Below are 22306 nucleotides of genomic sequence, written 5' to 3'. Positions count from 1 at the left end.
GTCACTCGTTATACAATTAGCAGTATAAAACTAAGCTTCATGAGCAACTAGACGATATCTCATGAAGTGGAAAAAAATCATGCATTCAAAATGAGAAAACGTGTGTTTTCCATTATGTAAAATCTACTGGCAAAATTACATGTAATCTCACTTTTGCTTTAATTCATTCTGCTTTGCTTGAAGTCACTGCCTTCTGAGGAGCAAAACTAAAGATAGTGAAAAACTACTTTGCCTACCCCACCCCCCGCCCCCATTTTCATTTTTGTTACGGGTAACTCTCCAAAGAACTGTAACTAGTATGCTTTCTTAAAACTGCTATAAACCACCTCTCTTGGTCAAGGAGAAGATGGCTTCAGCCTTTCCTCCTAACCTGTACAATCAGTTATTGTTCTGGCTGTCCTGTCAGCTGCATCTGTTACTCCACAGTAAAAGGACCATGAGTGCTCTGCTGTGATGTCAGGGCACACACAGGGAGAGCTGCAGGGGGAAGTGGCTATCTGAATTACTTCACAATGCCAAGGGCATTGTTCTAACAGAGTGCACTCCAGCCATTACTCTTTTCAGTTGCCTGTGCTATATACAAGACTTCTGAACGTACTTCCTGGTGGTGTGCCACACAATGTACATTAAAGTCTCTGTTCTGGCGGGTAACGAATATTTTTCTGGCAGTGCTGAATTTTCTACTAATGACTACCAGTGGCATTCACCTTGATGAGGAAACAGTCTTCTGCATGAGATGTTCATTGTGTTTACTTTGTAAAGTGCTGTCTGTCTTCAGTGTGTTGACTACAATTCTTTTCTCTGTAAAGTAGGAGCAGAGAAAAAAATGACACATTTTTAAAGCAAATGCCAGGGTTATCATAGTCACCAATCTCCTTTTCAGTATATTCTTTTCAAATTAGTGATGCCCCTGGGGGGCTAATGGATACTCTGATTGCATTGCACTTCATATAGCATTCTTCTTCTGAGCAACTAAAATATTTTGGTTTTGAAAAACACAACAACTTTTGCTTGTTTAATGAAGTAACAGTCACCAACCAAATTAAATCTCTGCTGCATTCCAGCAATCAGAGCTGCTGATGCATGCAGAACTTCAGGAGCTAGGCAGCTCTTTCTTTCACAAGTTCTTTTGCTGAATATGGGCTTTACGTAAGGAAGAGATTTTCCACCTCCAACCCATGTTGTTTTTGTTTGTTTGTTTTGTTTTGTTTTGTTTTTCCTTAGGGAGACTCAACTGCATATTTTTAATTTGAAATAAAATTCAACTCTTTGTACCTTCTCTTGTTTGCAATAGGCTATACATGGTGAAGTCAATAAGATATGTGGTTACTTGTGACTTCTGTGACAAGTACTGATGAGCAGAGAGCTGTAGTGGGAGGCTGTGTCTACAGGCTGTTGGGAACACTGTTTCTCAGACTGTAACACTGCAGTGAGACAGATTGTACAGGCGATGAACAATGTACAAAGACAGTAGTTGTTTGATTTTGTCCCGTAACTCTTATAAAACCCTACTTCTTTTGTGGAGGGATGAGAATATTTTTGCTCTGATGAAACTAGGACCTTATATTAAGAAGCTAGGGCTGTTATGCAAGCAGAAAACAAAAAAACATAACAAAATATTTCAATGTCATTCCAGAATTAATGTCTCCTTTTGTCATGGGTTGCTTATGCAAAACTTAGTTTAAAGGAATTAAGTCTTACAATTTTAGAAAGGATTTCTTAGCTTAGAAGAATGTGTTCCACCAAAACTCTAACCATTTGGCACTTGCATTTTTGCTGCCTGCTGGTAGATTCAAAGAAATAAAATACCTCTCCATTTTCTTCCTCAGCAGCAATTAATTTGCAAAGTTTCTATAAGACAGCTAGAGGTGCCCCTCTCTGTAGTCAGTGTTTATGATAACAACAGAAATTTGTGATAGAACAGTATAATAAAAAACATACAGCAGCCTTTGTCATATCTGTTAAAATTCAGTGAGTGCTGAATGGCTTTAATGTAAAGCCATTGCTTACTCCTGTTGACTACTTCCCTGAATAAAATCCTTTCTCAGTAGCCTTTCTGAGGAGGTAAATGTTACAGGGTATCAGCAGACATTGCAGACAGGACCAAAGGAAAATGGGGAAGCTGAAGGGAGGCAGTGGCGGGGGTGCAGGGTCTGCTCTGGGCCTGGTGGCAGTGCCTCTGCAGAGCTCAGCAGTGGTGGCAGGGCAGCTGGGTGAATCGATCTCTCAGTTTGAGGGTAAGGCTCTTACTGTCAAACCCCACAGTTAAACTACAGCCTGTTCAGAAAGCACTGGTCCAATTTGGTCTCAGTAAGGTGCTCCCATTTCTTGGGGATCTTCCAAGAAGATTTTTTGTCCCCCAGAATAATACAATACAGTGTGTTAGTATTAGATGTACCAAAATCACTTTAAGGATGAACATCGTACACGTAGGAAAGTCAGCTGCAATATGGCCCCAATCCAGTAAAGTACTTAAGAAATGAGCTTTACTTTAAACATGTGTTAGTCCCATTGATTGGAAATGAAACCTGCTTATGATACTGATTTGTGTCCTATAAAAATATTAAAACTAACTTCGAAATAATTTACTTCGGTGCAAAGTGAAACCAATGTCTCTTAATTTAAACTTTTGGAAGGAATTCAGTGTTTTTTTCTTTGCTTTATGCAGTATCAGTAACCCTGTATGATAGAAATTATTTGTTTGTCCCTTCTATTGTGTTATCTTCATGTATTGAGCTCTGAAGAGATGGTTTTGTTGATAGGGAAGGAAGAGGTGGGAAGGCCCTACTTGAGACATGGAAAACATGAAATAGAGAAGTGAAAGTATCCTTTATTCTTAGGAAGGTTACATTGTTTCACTATGGTTTTGGAAAGGGCAAGGGAAAGGTTTTGAAATAACAAAATAATACATACCATAAACCAGCATGTGTATAGCAGTTGCCCTACACACCTGAGTGTAGGTGTTCCATTAAAAAATGCAATAACTATTACATGGCTGTTGAAGGAGCAGATGATTTGGTGATGTTATGGGGAGTTGTGAAGTGTCTAGGGAGGTTCTGAAGACATTCATTTCTTCACTGTTTGGCTTGTCTGGTATGAAAGGAATGTAGTTTCTGTTTTGCAGGACAAAGACCAGTTAGTGGATTATTATTCTTTCTCAAGTTGGGAAGTGATAGTTTAAAATTAGTTTATTGGTCACGGGGGAGTTGGGTCACCAAGCAATATTTATGTAAGAACTGCAAAAATAAACATCTTCAGTTTACAAAATCATGTGTTCTGAGATGGACTTCTAAGCTAATGTCACTGTTTTTATTTATTTATTTATTTATTTATTTATATCTTTTTATTTTTTTCTGGTTGTTTTGCTTGTTTGATTTTAATGTATTTATTTACTTTTAATATTGCAGATATGTCTTCTCCTACAATGAAGAAACCTGAAAAGCCTTTGTTTAGTCCTACTTCTCCCCAGGATTCTTCACCAAGACTGAGCACTTTTCCCCAGCATCACCACCCAGGAATCCCAGGAGTTGCACAGAGTGGTGAGGGCTATGGAGGAGGAAGAAATTCCTCCCTGTTTGTGTTGTGTGTTCTCCTTTCCTATTCTCTGAATGTGATGCCTTTTTTCAGAATTACTTGGAGACCTAACCCCATTTATATTACTGGTAAGAGTAGAAACAGAATTGAATATGTTGCAGAGGTAACCTTGCAGAAATGCTCATTAAACTCAGTTCAGGTATTTTTACTGCTGCAAGTCACTAAAGGGATTTAGGATTAGCCAGTGAATAAAACAAGCTGTAAACTACAAAAAGAAAGTGACGAAGGAAAAATACTTGCAGTCTTTTGTCCTTCCAACTTGCATCCTTTTTTATTATTGTTGCTATGATTTTATTGTAGTTAAATATCAGAATAGGTAGGATTTCAAACACAAAAGAAATCATAATCACGTTCATTATGTGATACATTATGTAAAATAAATACCACTGCTTCTTTTCAATGCTCTGTCTAAAGAGGCAGAGTTCTGATGAATGTTTTTCAGCCACTGTATTTTTGAAACCCGTAGTAAATCCATACTAAAATTTCACTTAAATTGTAAAGGAAATGTGATGGACTGCATGTTATCTTGAGAGCTTGAGAGGAATGACAGAGAAATTCCAGCATCAGGGTCTGTTTAATTTTAGAAGTGAGAGTGACCCTGATTCTTCATATGAGAACATGATACTCAGACGTCTCTCCTCAGTGGCTCATCATGACTCTTTATAAATTGTATATAAAGGGATTCATTTATTGAGCAGAGCTGGGTGACTTGAGGAGTGAAGCAGATCTGAGCATTGTCTTTTATTTAACATGCAGTTATTCTTTGAGAAGTATCTGTTTTGTGATTTCTCTGATGATTTCAAAGTCCTATCTTTTAATTCAGATGTGAGGACTACTTTCCCCTTAGCATCCACTTTGCATTGTGAAAGTTAACCAGAACTCTTTCTGGTCTCTGTAAGGTTTCCACAATACTCAGTCACATCAGAGATGATGGATGAAATGGAGTGGATAGATTTCTACTCATTTGTGTTTGTTTTGCACAATTCTCCCATATTAGAGCAGTAACTAATGTTTTATGATTAAACTGAGCTGATGGGTTTGTGATTAAGATGAGTCTGTCACAAAATAAGTTTCTGTGATTATTTTTGACCCTACACTTATGTGTAGACATTTATATTTGCTTTAGTGTATAATTTTTAGATGTATGTGTTCAAGAGGCAACATACAATTGTAACCTAATTCTGTAGATCAGCTATTTACTCATCAGGAAATCTGATTGCTATCTGCATAGCCTTTTCTATTCTGTCAGTGAGCAATGGTTTTGAGATTTGCAAGGTTTTGACTCCAAAGTACAGCAATTTTGGAACTTTCTACTGCAAAGACAAGTTTTCATTTGATCCCATCTAAAAAATAGCGAGCCATTAAAAAATTTAGCTGAAAAAAAACAAAGGCAAGGGAGGTGGTCCAGTAGAGCACTGTTGGTGTGCTTGTGCTGATGAACTGTGATGTGATATTTGTGAGCAGTCTGTAAAATACCTTGCTTACACAGATCTGATTTTGTACCCTCCCACTAATGAAAGCCGGCACAGTGTTGTCTTTTCTCCGCTTCCCTTGAAGTCAGCAGCCCCTTTTTACCAAGTCACAAAGTAGGTGCCCACTGGATGTGTGGCCAGGGGGGAAAGCGGTTCTCTGTGCAGCCTGGGAAAGGAACGCTCTCCAGTTCCAGCTGGACAATGCAGCCACGGCAGGACATGCTGTACATTCCTTTCACTGTGAAAACATTGCTGGTTGTTTAGACATGACATATAGTCTATAGATAGAGAAGTGTGTGTTTGTAGGGGCTGGGAAGAAAAAGAATGCAAAGAAAAATATATACAGGGTAGATCCCTTTTTGTTTGCTAGAGATATTTCCATTGGGTGGACTGGTTTCCCAGGCCCCGAAGTTGAATGTTCATTAGCATTTTCACAAAGGTCATCTAATTATTCATGGCATTATTGCTGAGTAGTTATTACTTCATCCCCATATGAACCAGGTAGAGTGCAATACAGTGAGAAATTACTATTTCTTAGTACTTTGTGATTCTCTGTTGGAATAATGTGAACAAAAGTGTAGATTTTATTTATTTAGTAAAATATTTCTTTTGTTTACTTGGGCTCTAGATAGGAAAATTTTCTAGATAGGAAAATTTTATAGTTGAAATGTGTTTTATGCTGGAGAGTAATTACTGTTTGAAGGAAAAAAAAAAAAAAAAGGCATAGCCCACAAAATTGAGAGTAAGATACTGCATTTATGAATTTGAAGCAGAAGCACTGTGCAGTGCCTGGGATGGTGTGAGGGGAGGACGTAGAAGATATTCTGTAAAGGTACCATGAAGCAAGAGTACAGTGTACTGACTTATTTTTTTTGCTGTAACACAGAGATGAAGAATTTTAGAAGAAACAAGATGCGAAGTAATTTTAATGTTATTTTATCTTCTCCAGTCATCTCAACTAGAACTCCACCTTCACCTTCACCATTGCCATTTCCAGCACAAGCTATTCTCCCTCCTGCCCCGTCTAGCTACTTCTCTCATCCAACGATCAGATATCCTCCCCACCTGAATCCTCAGGATACTCTGAAGAATTATGTACCTTCTTACGACCCATCCAGTCCACAGACTAGCCAGGTACTGTAAAACCAAGTGAACCCTCCAAAAGAAATCCTCTGTGGAATGTGTATCTTTCAGGGCATTTAGACCAATATCTCACTATTTCTGGTCTCAGAGCAAGCTGAGAGATGGAGCACTTTTCCTATTCAACATGGTTGAATAAAGGGAGTAGGATATTCATATCTACTCACTGTTGCTCTGTCAAGCACAAGAAGAATATTTGCACTGAGTGACCCAGCAGCCAGTCCCTGTCCTGCACCCCTCCTGCAGGCTGGGCACCTCCATGACCAGACAGCGGGGAGTTGTCCCCACTGGCTTGAGTGCCAGGATGGAGGTGAAGCTCCTGCTGCAGGATAGGGTGCTGCATATGCTGATATGTACGTGCACATGTATGCACACACACAGACATACAGGTATGTTTACAGACCAGCAATTAAAATAAACTCTGGCAAGGTAATGCAATGTTTCACAGACACCTGACATTGCACACATACAACAACATTACCATAGTGAGCACAGCACAGACCCCTGGAGTTGATTTTCCTTCCTTCTCTAGAAAACATGCAGTAACAGATGAGTTCCTGGCTGCTACACTGATTCAGGCTCGTCTCTGACATGGGAAATTAACGTGGTATTCATTAGAGAAGTAATTTGTAAAGGACTGTGTGCAAAACTACTTTCCATGATGACATCGGCACCTAGCATTAACTTGTGATCTGTATGATGGGATAAACTGCAGCTGAGCCTTGGTCTGTCAATCCTTGGAGTATTTCCAGTGTCAGTGTAATGTAATCTTTGCTGGTTGGGCTGGTATCTGTTTTTGATGCCTTGTCTGAAATGCTTCTGTGGAGTCCTGTAGCTTGTGCTCCAGCATGTTTTTTGGAGAGTCTTGGGAAAGCAAGTTGAAGTGATAGCAGTCAGATTTTCCTGCTCCTAAGAATTAGGTTCCTTTGGAAGGGCTGTCTTATCAGGGTTGAGGGGATTATGACGATAGCATTTTATATATATTTTTTTCCCCACAAATAATGACAGGCCTTTTCAGTAAGAGTTTCAGGCACAAGAGCAGTAGAACTTGAGACTGAATCAAAGTTTCTATGTTGAATTCTGTGTTGAATAAGTGATAAGGCCCCTCTGGGCTGTTCAGAAGGTCATTGTGGCTATTGTCCCCACAAGCAAATGCTCCAGTCCAGCTACATGACTTTCTATGTGTTAAAAAAAAAAAAAAAAAAAAAAAAAAAAGGAGCGTGTCCATAAAATCAAAATTTACTTCGAAGGGAGAGTCCTCCCAATGTGACTTTTGTTGGTTACAATATTAATGCAAATTAAACAAAAAAGTGAAAATCAACTACATCAGCTTTAGAACACAAATTGCTATCTGTAGATGAATTGAAAGTCTTTCAGTCCCATATAGCATTTTTGCTGAGACTCAGCTGGGAACAGTGCACGCAGGACCTGATTTTAATTTGTGTAAAATTTCCATGAATAACAAAGTCTAATTAAGACATCCATTAAAAGTCCTTAACGTTAATTCAGTGTTGAAAATCTTAGAGTTCTATTGGATTTTTTTTTAAAACTGATGTCTTAATTAGGCACTATTAAGGGAAAAAATATGCAAATTAAAATCAGGCCCTTAGTGTTCTGTATTTCTTCAATTATTCAGTGTTTCTTTTACTTAGATTTTTATTTCTTATATATGTTAAAAGAGCAGATTAGGTGATAATCTCACTGGATTGTTCAGTGTTCTGGTTTGGATCATTACTGAAAAAAATACAAAAAAATCTAAATGAAGTATCTGACTTTATTTCAGACAAGTGTGTCATCTTTTGTTTTTAATATTGGGAAATGTATTCACTGAGTAGAATAAGCATTTTCAAGTCTCCGCCCAAGAAAAGTCTTACTCTCTTCCCTTATCTTCCCTTAAAAGATTTGTCTTTAAACCTTAAAAGACAAAATTTTACTCTCCTGATCATTTCACAGTAGTAGTGAACTGAAAACATTTCCTACTCTTGTGTTGTAGTACCATAGGGAATAACAGGACAAACTGGCTTCAATTTACTGCTTTTGCCACCTTTCATAACCTTTATATTAGGCTAATGTTTTTCATTTCATTTGATGTTAGATTTAGTTCTTGAGAAGAAGGGCCGGGGTTAAAAAACACCAAGTATGGGATTCCAGGCATCTGCACCAGCTATTCTCTGCAATTTGTTCTCATTAATCACTATTATTAATGGAATCTCTTTTAAATTTAATTCTTGAAGGTTCACCTCTGAGAAATGCCCTATATTAGAGGATTTGCATACATAGTCAAAATATCTCCAAACAGAGCTCTTAAATGATGGCTGTACAAAACAATGATTTTTTTTTTTTTTGCTTAGAAAAAGAAGCAGCCGTTTGTGAAGTTTCAGTGACAAAAGAGAATTGTTCTGATACAATGGCATGCTTTGAGCCAAACCAGTTTTTCTTTTCTAAATAAAACATGAATTTTTATTCAAACAAATTTAATTATTGTAAAATGCAAAACTGCATCTGTAGGAATACCACATCAAATTTAATTATACTTTCCCACCTCAAAACATATTCATTTGGATTTCAAAAGGAGAACTATGATGATAGTTTTAATTTCAGCTTTAGAAATAGAAAGAATGGATACCCTGACAGCATTTACCTAAAATGAACTGTTCCTCCCCAACATCTTTCAGTAATACAGTAATTTAGATTGTTACGACAAGCAACTGAGATGCCTTGTACTCCCCACAGCAATTTTGAGATTAATTACATTACTACTGCACTGATTATAGTGAGACAGACATGCTATTCAATGGAATACTTTAAGTAAAATTAGTTTAAAGCTATAGAACTCCCATAGGTTTCCACAGGGGGAAACAGTGGGCATTTCCTTGACATAATGTTAAATACTCCAAATTATGTGTGATGAACAGTCAGGAAGTTCAGATAGGCCCTTTGGCTGTAGTTAAAAATGATGCAACAATGGATGATCCTAAACAAAATATCCGTGGCTTTCAGTTTCTTGAGTATCTGTTTATTATCCCCTGTTCAATCTGGAGAATAAATAAACAAATATATTGAACAGAAATGGATCTTATCAGTTATAGAGCTGGACTTGCCTCCAACTAAGAATCTGAAAAGTTCCTGAGATTTTGAGAAGTGCTGTACTTTCCACTAATTAAGTAATTCTGCTGAGACATTTTTATTGTATTTATTTTAACTTTTTTCATCTTAGCATGTGACTTGATGAGATTTTTTGTGTGAGTATATATCTGAATTGTGATGGTGTGCTGGTCTCTCTAGTTAAATTAATATTGGTTACTCATTGTATGTTTCATCAAAAACTAGTCATGTAGTATGTGTTTAATCCACCTACATTATTTATCCATCTAAAGTATATTGTGGTCTTCAAAACTACCCCAAATTTTGAACATGTATTTACTTTTTGAATGATTGTAGCTGGATGCTTGAATGTTTTATATGACTTGGAAAAATTTATTTTGTGTGTGTGTGTATGTACTCATGTACATGCACACACACGGATTTGCACACACTTAAAATGCATTACTACTTTAGAGTGTATGAAACAATACATAATATCAAGATCAGACTTCCAACCAGGCTGAACAAATCACCAAGCGCAACAAAAATTATGTGGCTGAAGACAAATCCAACAGCTCCAAACTTAATGCCCCATCAAGTTAAAGGGAATTGTTTCCTGATTACAGTGTGGTGAATCACAGAAGGGTCAGCAAGTATAATTAAGGAGATGATGGTAAAGCAACCAGTTAAGGTGAATCATACTGAAGTGTGTCCTGGCATCAGTGAGATTTTTTTTTCTGACTGAGCCAGGCAAACAGAAGTGGAAAATCTTGTAAACCTTTTGAGTTTGGATTATGAAAGGCACAGTTTACAGGTCAATTTAAATCAGATTCTGTGATATTGTTGATGAAATATGCAGATCCCAGCAGCATGGTAAAACTGCTTCGAGTCTGGGGGAATGAACTATGAGACTGTTTTTCTCTTAACAATAAATGCCTTGTTATATGCTAAGGTGCAAGTGAGCAACTGTCCATATATTGACTAAAATTCCCAGGTAATTAAAACATACTTTGGTGCAATGTGGGCTCGTTTGCAGTTTTATCTTTTAACAGTTTTATCTTTGTCTGAAGCCAGAAATATCTGAACTGCTAGAGAAGAGCTGCTTCTGGAAGCTGGTGAGGCCACTTGTTTTCCTCTCATAATTGATTGGGATATTCATTTTTTTGTTTGTTTTTCAAAGATAGACACACTTTTAAGGAATTCCAGGAAGATGCTTTGTCAATCTTCATCATAATAGCTGCAGTCATCTGGCAATGAGGATGGAATCTTGTGAGGGTCTGTTTGGACAAAGGGTTTCCAACTGATTCTTAGAGAATACTAGCAGAGTAAGCCAGCACAAGTGATATGTATGCATGTGGTTTCTTTGGTATAGGTAGCAACTTTACTTACGGACATTTAATAGTTTCAGCTTCTTATGTGAGTCCTTCCTTCTAATTTTTAAGTAATTTCTGGAAATTAAATAATGCAATGTGCTTTTCTTAATTGTAATTGGGAGGCAGAGAGAGAGCACTAGTTTAGGTTTGTACTGACAAGGGATATAAAAATTTAATTGCAATTGTAAATGATTACTTTGTATTTATTTTGCTCATGTTTAGTTTATTAAATGTAGAGTTATAAATCTCTGGATTATGTGAAATACCATTAAGTCCAAAGATATCTTTTGAACATTTATCTGGGAAGAAATTTGCTTTCCCATGCTTGTATAACATGAACTTGCCCTGTTAAGACAAATATCAAAGGAAAACTGAGTATTTCCTTTTGCTTTATATGGCAACAAATAATCCAGATTTCATGAGCTCACAGGTAAAGCTGTAGTTCAGGGCAGAGGACTCTTCACCTAGAATGTCTTTTGATATCCATGTCTGAATGCTGGCTGCGGAAGTTCTGCAGCTGCTCTCAGTTTCAGCTGCATTGTATCGAGAGGAAAGTGTTTTCTCAAATGGATGAGATTCAGAACTTTATAGATCAAAGTCAACACCCTGATTGCTTTCAGAAAATAGTACAGAAATGATGTTGTCAGCCAAGAACTGGCAATAACATGTTTTTTTCTGAAGTTAATTCCTCCAAGCAGACAGGTAGCTGCGTGTCACACCACCTGAAGCTTTTGTGTGGGATCTCCCGGTGAGGTCTGCGTAGGATGTGTTGTAGCAATCAGTTATTGAGGTTGCAAGGATATGGAAACTTCACTGAGATACATCCTTAAGAAAAGTTGTGAGGGGCACATAAAAGGGCAAAATATGTTTCTGTTGTGACCATAGTGTCCAGTAGCACGAAAAGAAGAGGGGGAAAGAAAAAAAAGTCTGCATAGCCTTGTTTCTTGTTAAACAAGTACATTATGGAACCTGTAAGTTTCAACATGAGGAGAAACTTCCCTACAGTATCTTCTACAGTCTCAATGGCAGCAATCTGTTAATATCAAAATTTCTTGGTTTGCAGATTATTAAAGACACTGTTGTATTACTCAGATAGGTAATGTCTTCTACACATTTTTTGAAACTGTCTCCTGTACCATTGAGCTATCTCCCATGCAAGACATTGGATGGATGCAGGTGGTGTAATATTAGGGTGTCCTATGCAAAACCTCCAGTTTTGTAAAAGTCTTCGACTTTCTTTTTCTTGTAGATTTTCTGAAACATCCATAACCCCCTGTAGATATCACAGACCACAGTGGCATGGGCTTTCTGACAGAATTTATCAGTTATGAACTCCAGGTTCATAGATAACTTTTAAAGCAAAATATTTTGTATATGAGCAGAGGAGCAAAATATGTAGAACAGTTTCTACAGCTTCATCAACAAAATGAATTCAATCAGTGGTCTCAAAACTACTCTATGATAGGATTTTGGAGTGATATTCATCGCCACTGTACATATAATTTAAAACCTACAGTATAAAGGTACTGGTATTTGGGAAAATCTGTGAACAACAGTCTGAGAGGAAATTGACTGATTACTGATTATAAATCTGTTAATAAAATCCTAGCAGTGAAAACAGCTACACTAAATCCTGATTTTAAGAACGCTCATATTCATATCTGTTAAAAATTTCTGTTCAGACATCAGACCTAAGGATTAACTGAAATTGTGTGTAGTATAGACAATCAGATACTAACTGCCTGATTATTCTACAGTTATGTCACATTTATGACAGTGAATATAACCTGTGGCTCTGGGCACATAAATGGGTTAATCTGTTGTAATACAAGACACTATGATATTAAAAATATGGAAAATGTAACACATCTAAAAATCAAATTAGCCTCTAGTCCAACAATAAAAATATGTTTACCTGCATAAACTGGGGCTACATTGACATTGTAGTTGCCTCTTTCCTTCTCATTTTCAACTGCACAGCTTGTTTATTTAGCACAGCTTTCTTCCTGCAATTTGTTTGAGGTTTATGCCTCAGGCATAATAGTTCTGTTTGTGAATCCATTATACAGATGTGTTGATGCCCCATTTGATGGTAACAGTTGATTTTTCACCTGTAATGCATTAGTGTGAAGAATCTCTTCAAAGAAAGTTAGAACTAAATCCTAGAACTTGTATTAAACAAGGACAAAATTATTTTATGTTAAATAATGTGCTATATAAAATTGAACTTGTAATTTAAGTGGATACTGTTCAAATAGATATATAGTTGCTACGCTAAAATACCTTTTAACAGAACTGCAAAAGTTAAAATGGGAACAGGTCACAGAATTGTTTTCTAGCACCCAGTTTTTAATAAAATTATGAATTATGAATTTAAGAGGGCTATTTCAGCACAAAAGGTCTCCCATTTTTCAACAAAAGCTTAAAGTGGGACAGAGGACTTGAGATGTCCAGGAAAGCTGGTCTTCTTGAGCTTGTACCACTATCAATTTCCATGCTCCACTGTCCAGACTTTTATTTTAAAAACTTTTAGTTTTGTGTTTGCAAAGATAACTACATATGTGTGAGCTGAGTATAAACCAATGCAGCACTGTCAGAGTGAGCCTGAAGACAGGCCTAAACAATAACTCTGAGACAATTAAATGATCTGTTTATTTAAGATTGTTTCATGATCTTAGGCTGCAAACTTATTACAGTGACTTAAACATCAGTACTTACAACTGCTTCACTGTTTCTCACTGCAAGCAAGACAAGTATGAATGTTCAAGATTTGTTAGGAGTAACAGAATTTAAGAGAGTACAAGGCTTTTTCATACATTCTGTTTTCAAATATAACACACCTAGGAAAAACACTGAAGTTTTAAGAGAATTTCACATATGCCATTTCTCATGACAAGTTGTGGTAGATGGAAAACCTCTGTTCACACCTGAAAAACTGCTGAGCATTTTTTTGAAGAAGAATTATATATGTAGAAGTCCTGATAGGTATTCACTTACCTACAGCTGAGTTTAGTTTAATGTTTAAATACAGGAAGCATTTGGTATGAAAGGGAAGTTAGACATGGTGCACCAAGCTCTGTCACCTATCCCTTCCTGTCTTACCTTGCTTGTCGAGCAGTAACACGTGAACAGTTACTGCAATATGCAGTACTTGACATTAATGCAAATTTTCAAATCAGATGTTTTGATACAAATGTGAAAGCAGAGGTTAAGTACTTAAAAAAGGAAAGGAATAGATGTCAGAGACTACAAAAATAAAAGTAGAATAAAGTGCAGACAGAAGGTACTTGGGGAAATGTGACAATATGTAATAAGATTGTTAAGAGGCAGATAAGTTATAATTCCATTTGAAATCTAATGTACCGTCAGACTTTGAAATGTTAGTACCATAAGGAGTAAACTTACTAAAGTAACAAGTTTTCCTTTTTCTTTGGAGGTTTGTTTGATTTTTCTGTTTAGAAATTACAGATGCTGGTTTCCCTGTATTATGTCTTTTCTCAGTTTTACATTTAGCACAGATATGGAACAATGGCTACCATTTAAGAACATAATTTAAAAAAAAAAAAGTAATAGAAATGTAGTTACTTGGGATGTCACAAACCATATCCACTAAAATTGCTAGAAAATTCCTCATAGATTTCAGAAAGGACAGGATTTCACCCTCACTTTTGATGAAGTGGGGAGATGTACTGCACTGCTGTTTTGTAGGGAAAATATGGTTTACATGAGAATGGATTTTAAGTATATTCTGTCTTTTCTTGTAATTCAGCAAGGAAAGGGTTTGCTGTTTTGGACAATATATACATGGACTAAGCTGGAGTCCATGTGAGACGTTGCATTCCTATTGACTGGGATCGCTAGGGAACAATAGAAGGTGATACATTGCTGTAAATTGTCCTGGACTCCAGCTGTGTCCATTTAATTAATTTGAGTCTGGCTTTGGAGACAGAGCTGCTTTTGGAAGCTGATGACACTGGCTGTTTTAATCCATAAATTCCTTGGAATCTTCTTTCTTAGTTTCTAATAAAAGCTGATCATTTTAGTAAGAGAATCACAGTTGTTTCTGGGGTATGCTAGCATACCACATGAACTAAACATCCTAAGGTAGCTCTTCTGTCACAGGACTGTGACTCCACCTGGGAGCCACCAGATGCAACTGAGACCTCCATCAGACTGCATGGATGGCTTGGCTGCCCGGGAGGAGAGGGGGCTTACCGCTATGGCAGGCTTCCCAGAAACATACCAAAGGTCCAGTCCAAAGCAGAGAAAGTTGTGTAACTCTTAGAGATTTTCTGAATTTGTCAGTTAAAATTTTCACTTTCCTCTAAAGCAAGTAGAGACAGAATTCTGGTCAATAAGACCCCTAGTTTTAGGGGTGTTAGGTGTTTAAAATAGAGCCCATAAGATAAAAATCCCTAAACCACTGCTATGATGGATCTCAAAGAAATAAACATATTGGCACTTACTTAATTTTTGACTATTTGCTGAAATATAAAGATTTAATTTGTAGCAGATGCTGAGTAAATTTTTAGAGCATGCTATTCTCTAGAAGTTGCCTTTCGTATATTCTGCCACATCTCATTTTCATTTCAAGTGTATATAGTAAAAGAAAATATATCTATGTATTAGGTTTCGCCCACTGAATAAAACTCTTGGTAACATACCGGTTATCTAGAAATTTAAAATGTGAAATTATTGACATTCCTTTGAATCAGTGCTGCTTTCTTATTTTGAAACTACTTTGACAGCTGACTCTCATTCACCCACCCATTATGAAACTCCTAGTAATAACTTTTCAATTTAAGCAATGAGGAACATTAATGAAAAGTGGTAAATACCATCCAATTCATATATTTACGTGATCTTGGAACTGCATGGCTCCTTTGAGCCACCTCATAGTTGTGTTTTGGAGGTGATTTTTTTCATTTGGTAGTAGTAGAATTAGATTAATTTGGGAGCAGTTTGTTGGCCTTTTCTCATTCATACACAGTTTTGATATTATTTTTCATTTATTATTCATAAATCATTGTAATTTTATGGGGGGAATTAATCTGGTAATCACTCATGTTCCTGTGAATATAGGATTGGTCTCCATTTGTGCTTATACTTTTCAGTGTTTTCTTCTACTTTAATTTTAGATTTTCTAAAGAATGAGGCTCTGTCTCCTTTGGGGGCATTTTCAAAGTCTAATAGATCATACTGCCAGGAAGTATTTTCCTGTTATTCATTTTAAATTTCCTCCTTCTCCCTTTCATTCCATTACTCCTGGTTTGTACTTCCTGTTCTTTCCAAATAATTCCTTCCTCTTCTGTGTGTTTATACTCTACACATACTTGCAGTAATCATCTCAGCCCACAGTTATTATTTCATTACTATAGCCATGCTTACCTCTTTTAACCTTTCCTTGAATTAGTTGAATCAAGTTCTTTATCAGTCCATTTCTTTTATGAGTTATCTCAAATTTGACAGTATCCTTCTTATAATAAGATTCCCAGTAATTTTCATTTTGTTTGCCTGTATTTTAAAAAACCTATGATTCACAGAGCACACAGTTTAAAACAAAAGTTTTCAGGCACGACTGAAAATACTAGATTACTTGCTGACTTTTGCTGCAAGTTATTTACCATTGGAGTATTTACTGTACTGCAGAATGTCTAAGCCATGTTCATTGTATAAATATATACATTTAGCAGTGAACATTGCCAAATTCAGATGTGCCTATATGCAGAAGGTAAAACATTACCCTGATGACCTGTACCATAAAGTCACATGCAGACCTCCTCTTGTACATACTGTGAATTGATCTCTGAAAGAGGCAGCTTTGTTGACTACAGTCTCAACTAGCAAAGTTTCCATTGTGACACACTTCCGTGTAGGATGCTTTTTGGCAGGTGGCTTTTGGCTGGAGGTTATGATGTATGCAATACAGTGAGTTGTATCCTAACCCTCTCCCCTGCTCTAAAAAGTGAATTATTAGTTAGCCTTCCAGTATGTGTAATCTCTGTGGACAACTGTGGTCAAGTCTTGGTTACACTCCAAGCCAGAGTGGTATGGCATGTGAAAATAGAGGTTTTGCATCATTCATTTGCTCTTAATAGTTAGTACATCATGGCCTATGCCTGGTCAATTTAATCCTGCTGTCGTGGGTCTTAGTATGGTTCATAGCCATTGTATGAACAGCAACTATATTTTGAAATGGTCTGATATATGCTGCATCCAGAGAGAGAGAAAGCTCACCAAAAGGTACTGCTTTTACATACATAATACCTATCTGAGGAGGGCTCTGCTGCATAATGAAAAGCTCTCATGGAAGTACATAAATTTGTTAAAACAGCACATTCCAGCAAATAGGTACTACAGTGATGGGCATTCTGAAAAACCCTAAGATAGGTGGGTAGGTTCCTTAAACACAATGTTTATTTCACAAGGAATTCTTTTGGTTTTGTTTTGTAGCCTAACAGCAGTGGTCAAGTAGTAGGGAAAGTGCCTGGCCATTTTACTCCAGTTTTGGCACCCTCTCCCCATCACAGTGCGGTGCGACCTGTGACCCTGACCATGACAGATACTAAACCCATCACTACATCCACTGAAGGTGAGGCATCTTCACCTACAGCAACCAGTAAGTATTTCTCTAGGAAACAAAAAATGTCCATCGAAGATTCAATGTACCAAATTGAGGCCAGAAAAGGTGCCTTTTCCTACTATTTGACCAAGTGGATGCTCATCATTTACATGGAGAGCAAATATGTGATCCGACTGCAAGCTTTTCCTCTTCAAATTTTAACTAATGTATCATGTTACATGAACTAATACTTGTGACATGACAACCAAAATGAAAGGGAAAAGTCTGCGTATTTGACCACTATTCAAGAAAAAGAAAACATGATCTTTCATCTAAGGTGGACGTTGTAAAGACATTGAGAAGCACACTGAGACAGAAAGGTATTACAATGACCCACAGATGGAATTCCAAACAGAGATTGGATAATTTGCTCCTCAATGAGTTTTCCTACAGAAATCAAGCCTTGTTTCAATGCATACTGAATCCGAGCTATGATAATTGCATGCCGATATAAGTCGTGTCATTTTTAGCAAAAATAAATGATGTGGCAAAAGAAAAATTTAATTCCTTGTCATTTTTGCAGTGGATAATATATTCACTGTTCTTTTTTTTTTTTTTAATTATTATTATTAAAATAATTAAAAAAAAAAAAGAGCTTTAAAGTTTAAAGCTCTGTTACTGTAAGTCCAAGACCATATTATTTATCCTATTCTCGTCAATGGAACTGCAATTTTGCAACTAAGAACAAAGATATAACTAGGAATAGGATAACTTTTTCTCTTTTAATTATTCATCTTATGCTCAATGATGCATTAGGTTGTCTTTTCATTATCTTCTCCATATCTGTTGACGTTGAACTTTTATTTGGACTGGAGATGTGTTGCCAGTATTTATCAGATGTGAAGATTTTTAGGAGACACTTCTGATCATATGATTTGGTAGAAAAGGGTCATATGATTTGGAAGAAAAGTCACTATTCATTAATAATATGAATGTCCTTAGCATCCATTCCATTTAAATGACTCACTTTAGAAGCAATTAGTGTTTGAACTGTGAATCTAGTTCCTAATTTTTGGATTGCCATTAACTGAGACTGTAAACATTTTTATTTTATTTTTAAGTATATATACTACTTTGAAACATCTGATTAGAACAGGAAGCAGAGATGAGACTCTAATGCATATGAGTGTTCAAGATTTAAGGTGGTTATGTGTTTATTATAAAAGGATAGAAGTAGCTTCTGTACAAATTACTGCTTAATTATAAATTTATAATTATATAGATAAATTTGTGGAAGTGTTTTTTCTGTTCTTTTTGTGTAGCAGAAAATTTGTTAAAGGGTTAAGTGGTACAGTGTATCTGTACCCTGTCTGGTGGCATATGGTGCAGTTCTTGTGCCTCTTGAGAAGAGTTAGTTTTAGCAGCAAACCTAAAGCAGTTTATAAGCTGTTGCTCTAAATTTTTGGTCTAGAATAGGTGAGAAAACCAGGTTCATGCATAGTTCCAAGTATTCATGATTTCATCCTTTTTCCTGTTTGACATGATTGTGCCTGACACATATATATGCCTCAGATGAGGTCAGAGTCTCCAATACAAATGGTAAAAAGAACAAATACTGTGTCAGGTCTGCATTGGGATGCTGGCTGGTAATCTGACCATATTAATGATTATTACAGGAAATCAAAGCTAATCTGTTCATTAATTATTGTCCCACTAGTAATGGGAAAATTTGGACTATATTTTCAGATGAAGTTGTCATTCAGTTTCTTTTGAATTTCATTGGAACTTAGGCACTCAATTTACCCTGTGAACCTTAGAAAATCTCTGCTTCAGTATTTGAAATAATGCTTCCATGTTATATTTGAATCTTCATGCTTCCACAACAGTACCTAAGCAACTTTTTGCCTAAAGATCCAATGTCTGTCACTAGAGCATGTAAATAATAATACTAAAAAACTGTGTAAAATTTTAAATAGGATGTGCCAATTCTGCACAAAAAGGCATATAAGTGCTACATGTTCAGCGTGCTATGTTTCTGAGAGCAGTGCAGTTGTGCACGTACCTTGTAAAACATTTTAAAACTGGATTGATGACTGGAAGGGAAAAGTTCTCTTGGTTTGCTGATGAAGAAAAATGCAAAAATGAGGGATCATACACTACTAATATATAAATTATATATGAATCTATACAGATAGTATTATCAATCTTAATATACCCGCCACAGAGAGTGTTAATATGCTAAATTGTTTTAAGGCATAATTTTACTTTTATTTGCAAGAACTTATTGATTGATTCAAAACATATATGCTTGGCCAACAAGTTATCATTACTATTCAGTCTGATGAGACTAAAATGACAAATGATTAGCACTGCTTTTCATTCTGAAATGCAAAAGCAGAATTATTTTGAATGAGAACAGCAAATTTTGTTAATATTTGGGAAGCCCTGTGGCTTCCACCATAAATTCTTTCTACTATCTGATTCATTTTTTTTTTATGGTAGTTTTTCAATAAAGTTTTTCAATCAAACCTTTTTACTACAGAAAGGCTGTACCATTATTATTTTTAAACAGATTTAATTTGCTTATATAAGCAATGTGGCTGTAATATTAATGGCAATATTTAGTTACTACTCTCACCTAGGTCATCACTGGTTTGTTCAGTTTTATTAGTTATGCTTTGTCTACTAGCAAGTTTCCAAGATAGGATGCTGTAAGTTGCAGAGTGGACATCTCCACACCAGAGTGGAGTAAAATCACATACCCCATTTCATAAGTGCCACCAAAAGCCATGAGAAGGTAGTGGCCTTCAGGGATTACCAACAGAAACCAGACAGGAATGTGACCTACAGATGAAGGATCCATATTGTGTAACTAATCCCAGCATCACCTACATCCTCTTACACCTCAGAAGTGGATTTCTTTAAGTTTCTGTAGCAGAGAAGCAAGAGACTTCCTTAAATTTTCCCCCTCCTGCAAAAATGTTGTTTCCTGATGCATAAAGGAGTTGAATATTTAATATTATCTTGCACAGTAAAAGTTAACTCTCACTCATGAAAATACTGATCACATTGCATCCTTTCTCCAAAGGACTGTAAATAATAATGTCATGCTACACAAGTAGCTGAACTTCTGATTCCATTTTTTGTTGTTCTCTTACAGCTTTGTGAGGGGCATTCACGACAGCAAGACTGTGTGGACTAATATTTCCTTATTCTTTTCTCACAACATAGTAATCCCAATGGTTTAATCACTACCTTAGGCAGTTGCAATGCAAATGAGGATCAGGCTTGTAATTCTTTCAGAAACATACTTCATTTAATTACTTAAATATATATATATATATGTCAAGCAGAAAAACTTTTATATAACGGGAGTGAACACTGTGAGTTATACATGCAGTTTCCATTGACGTTTATAGGAATTTGTATGTGCCTTTCTGACTTTGGCCCAACTTTTCTTTTGCTTTCTATTAAAGCTTAAATTAAGAAAAAACAGACACATCCTATATATTGCATAATCATAACTCTGGATCTCTCATATTTGTACTGTACCTGCACAGGGTAATAGTTATGATAGGTTGGTATTTTTATCAATCTGTTCTGTTCTTCCTTAATCAGCCTACACAGCCTCAGGCACATCCCAAGCCAATCGATATGTGGGACTAAGCCCAAGAGACCCATCCTTCCTACACCAGCAACAGGTGGGCAAGTTTCACATAGGTGTAATGATATAGAGAAGCTTTATATACTACCTTTCTACATGCTGCCACTGTTATCTTGGATTAGAATGGGATCTTAAAGGTTTTAGTATTTGTCATCTGAAGATGCAGTTTACTCAAACCAAAACTGAATCTTTTAAGAAACGTGAAATTAGCATATACTTTATTTCTTGGATTTGTGACATCTTAAGGAACTTTTAATCATATTTATTCCAATTGCTCCATTTTTCAAGAGCTCATACATGTAAAATTTAGTTGGATTTTAAGAGTGAGAATGAGGTCTATAAGGAAAAAATAATCATTTCAAAATAAATTAAAATTAAGCAAAATTTCTAAAGGGAAATGTCCAAATTAAAATTCCCAAGCTATATTTTTTTGCAGATGTTTAGAAAAAAAAAATCTGTATTTCATTTCTAGGAAATTTGTTATAAAACCATATTCTCAGTGCAACACATCACCATTTCTAGTGTAATAGGCGTACATTGGTCTGCTGATCTCAAACATGATAAAAACATGTTTCTAGTTTCTTACATCATTTATGTTTCAAGTAGCATTTTAAATTTCACATCTCATTAATGCTGTAAATTTAATGCAAATGAAGTGTTTACCCAAACTGTGAAAATATGCAGCCGAGATTAATGATGGTTTACAAACAAATTATCTGTAGCCAATAGCAAGGCCATCCACATACAAAAATCCTACATTGCTAGTAAAAGGAATATATTTGAGATCTTCAAAAATTTAACATATTTTATGATGTGTTTTTGTGTTGCTCCTAGATCTTAACAGTAGAGTAGTTTGAAATTAACAGCATGTAAGGAAAAAAAATATGGCAGTAACAAAGGGGCTGTTAAATAGTCCTCCGTATTTATTGTACTGTAGATTTTTCTCACTCTTGAGTTCCTGTCAACTGTTGGTACACATACCTGTTTCATTTTTGAGTAGAACCTACCTTTTCTGGGTTTGCCATGATATAGCTGATGTGTGCTTCACCTGGAACTCCCTATCCCTACCCACTCCCATGGCAAGGTGGCAGTATGGCCGTTTTAAAGGTCACCACATGCAGAGTTCAGAGAAAATCATAGAGATGATAGTTTATTCAAGATAGCTGACACTTTGCTAACTTTTTTTAACCACTGAGACCTAACTGGAAACATCTGTCCACATTTATGAAAATACCAAATGACAATTAGTGGTTTTGCCAGCTATTGATTTTTCGGTAATTTTTCTGGTGTATTTTTTTTATTTTTTTTTTAGCCTCTCAAAGATTGTTGTATTATGAAATGTGTTATAATTACTATAACATGGCTCTTTTTGACAGTGTCTTATAGACACTTTTTTTCCCCTTAAAAATTGCTACTG

The 22306-nt window shown here is 36.1% G+C and overlaps 1 protein-coding gene across 1 annotated transcript in view; it reads left to right on the top strand.

The window, feature by feature from the left end:
• The first annotated feature begins 3409 nt into the window (after window positions 1-3409).
• The window catches only part of LOC121062395 (nuclear factor 1 B-type), a 40971-nt gene continuing 22074 nt past the window's right edge, over window positions 3410-22306 (top strand). Inside the window, exons 1-4 of the mRNA XM_040542403.1 lie at window positions 3410-3539; window positions 6016-6200; window positions 17117-17282; window positions 20844-20926. Coding sequence (XP_040398337.1) covers window positions 3410-3539; window positions 6016-6200; window positions 17117-17282; window positions 20844-20926 — 564 coding nt within the window. The remainder of the gene's footprint in view (window positions 3540-6015; window positions 6201-17116; window positions 17283-20843; window positions 20927-22306) is intronic.

This window comes from Cygnus olor, chromosome Z, assembly GCF_009769625.2.
Source record: "Cygnus olor isolate bCygOlo1 chromosome Z, bCygOlo1.pri.v2, whole genome shotgun sequence".
NCBI lineage: Eukaryota > Metazoa > Chordata > Aves > Anseriformes > Anatidae > Cygnus > Cygnus olor.
The sequence above is the reverse complement of the archived record's forward strand: the minus strand, read 5'-3'. Positions and strand labels throughout refer to the sequence as shown.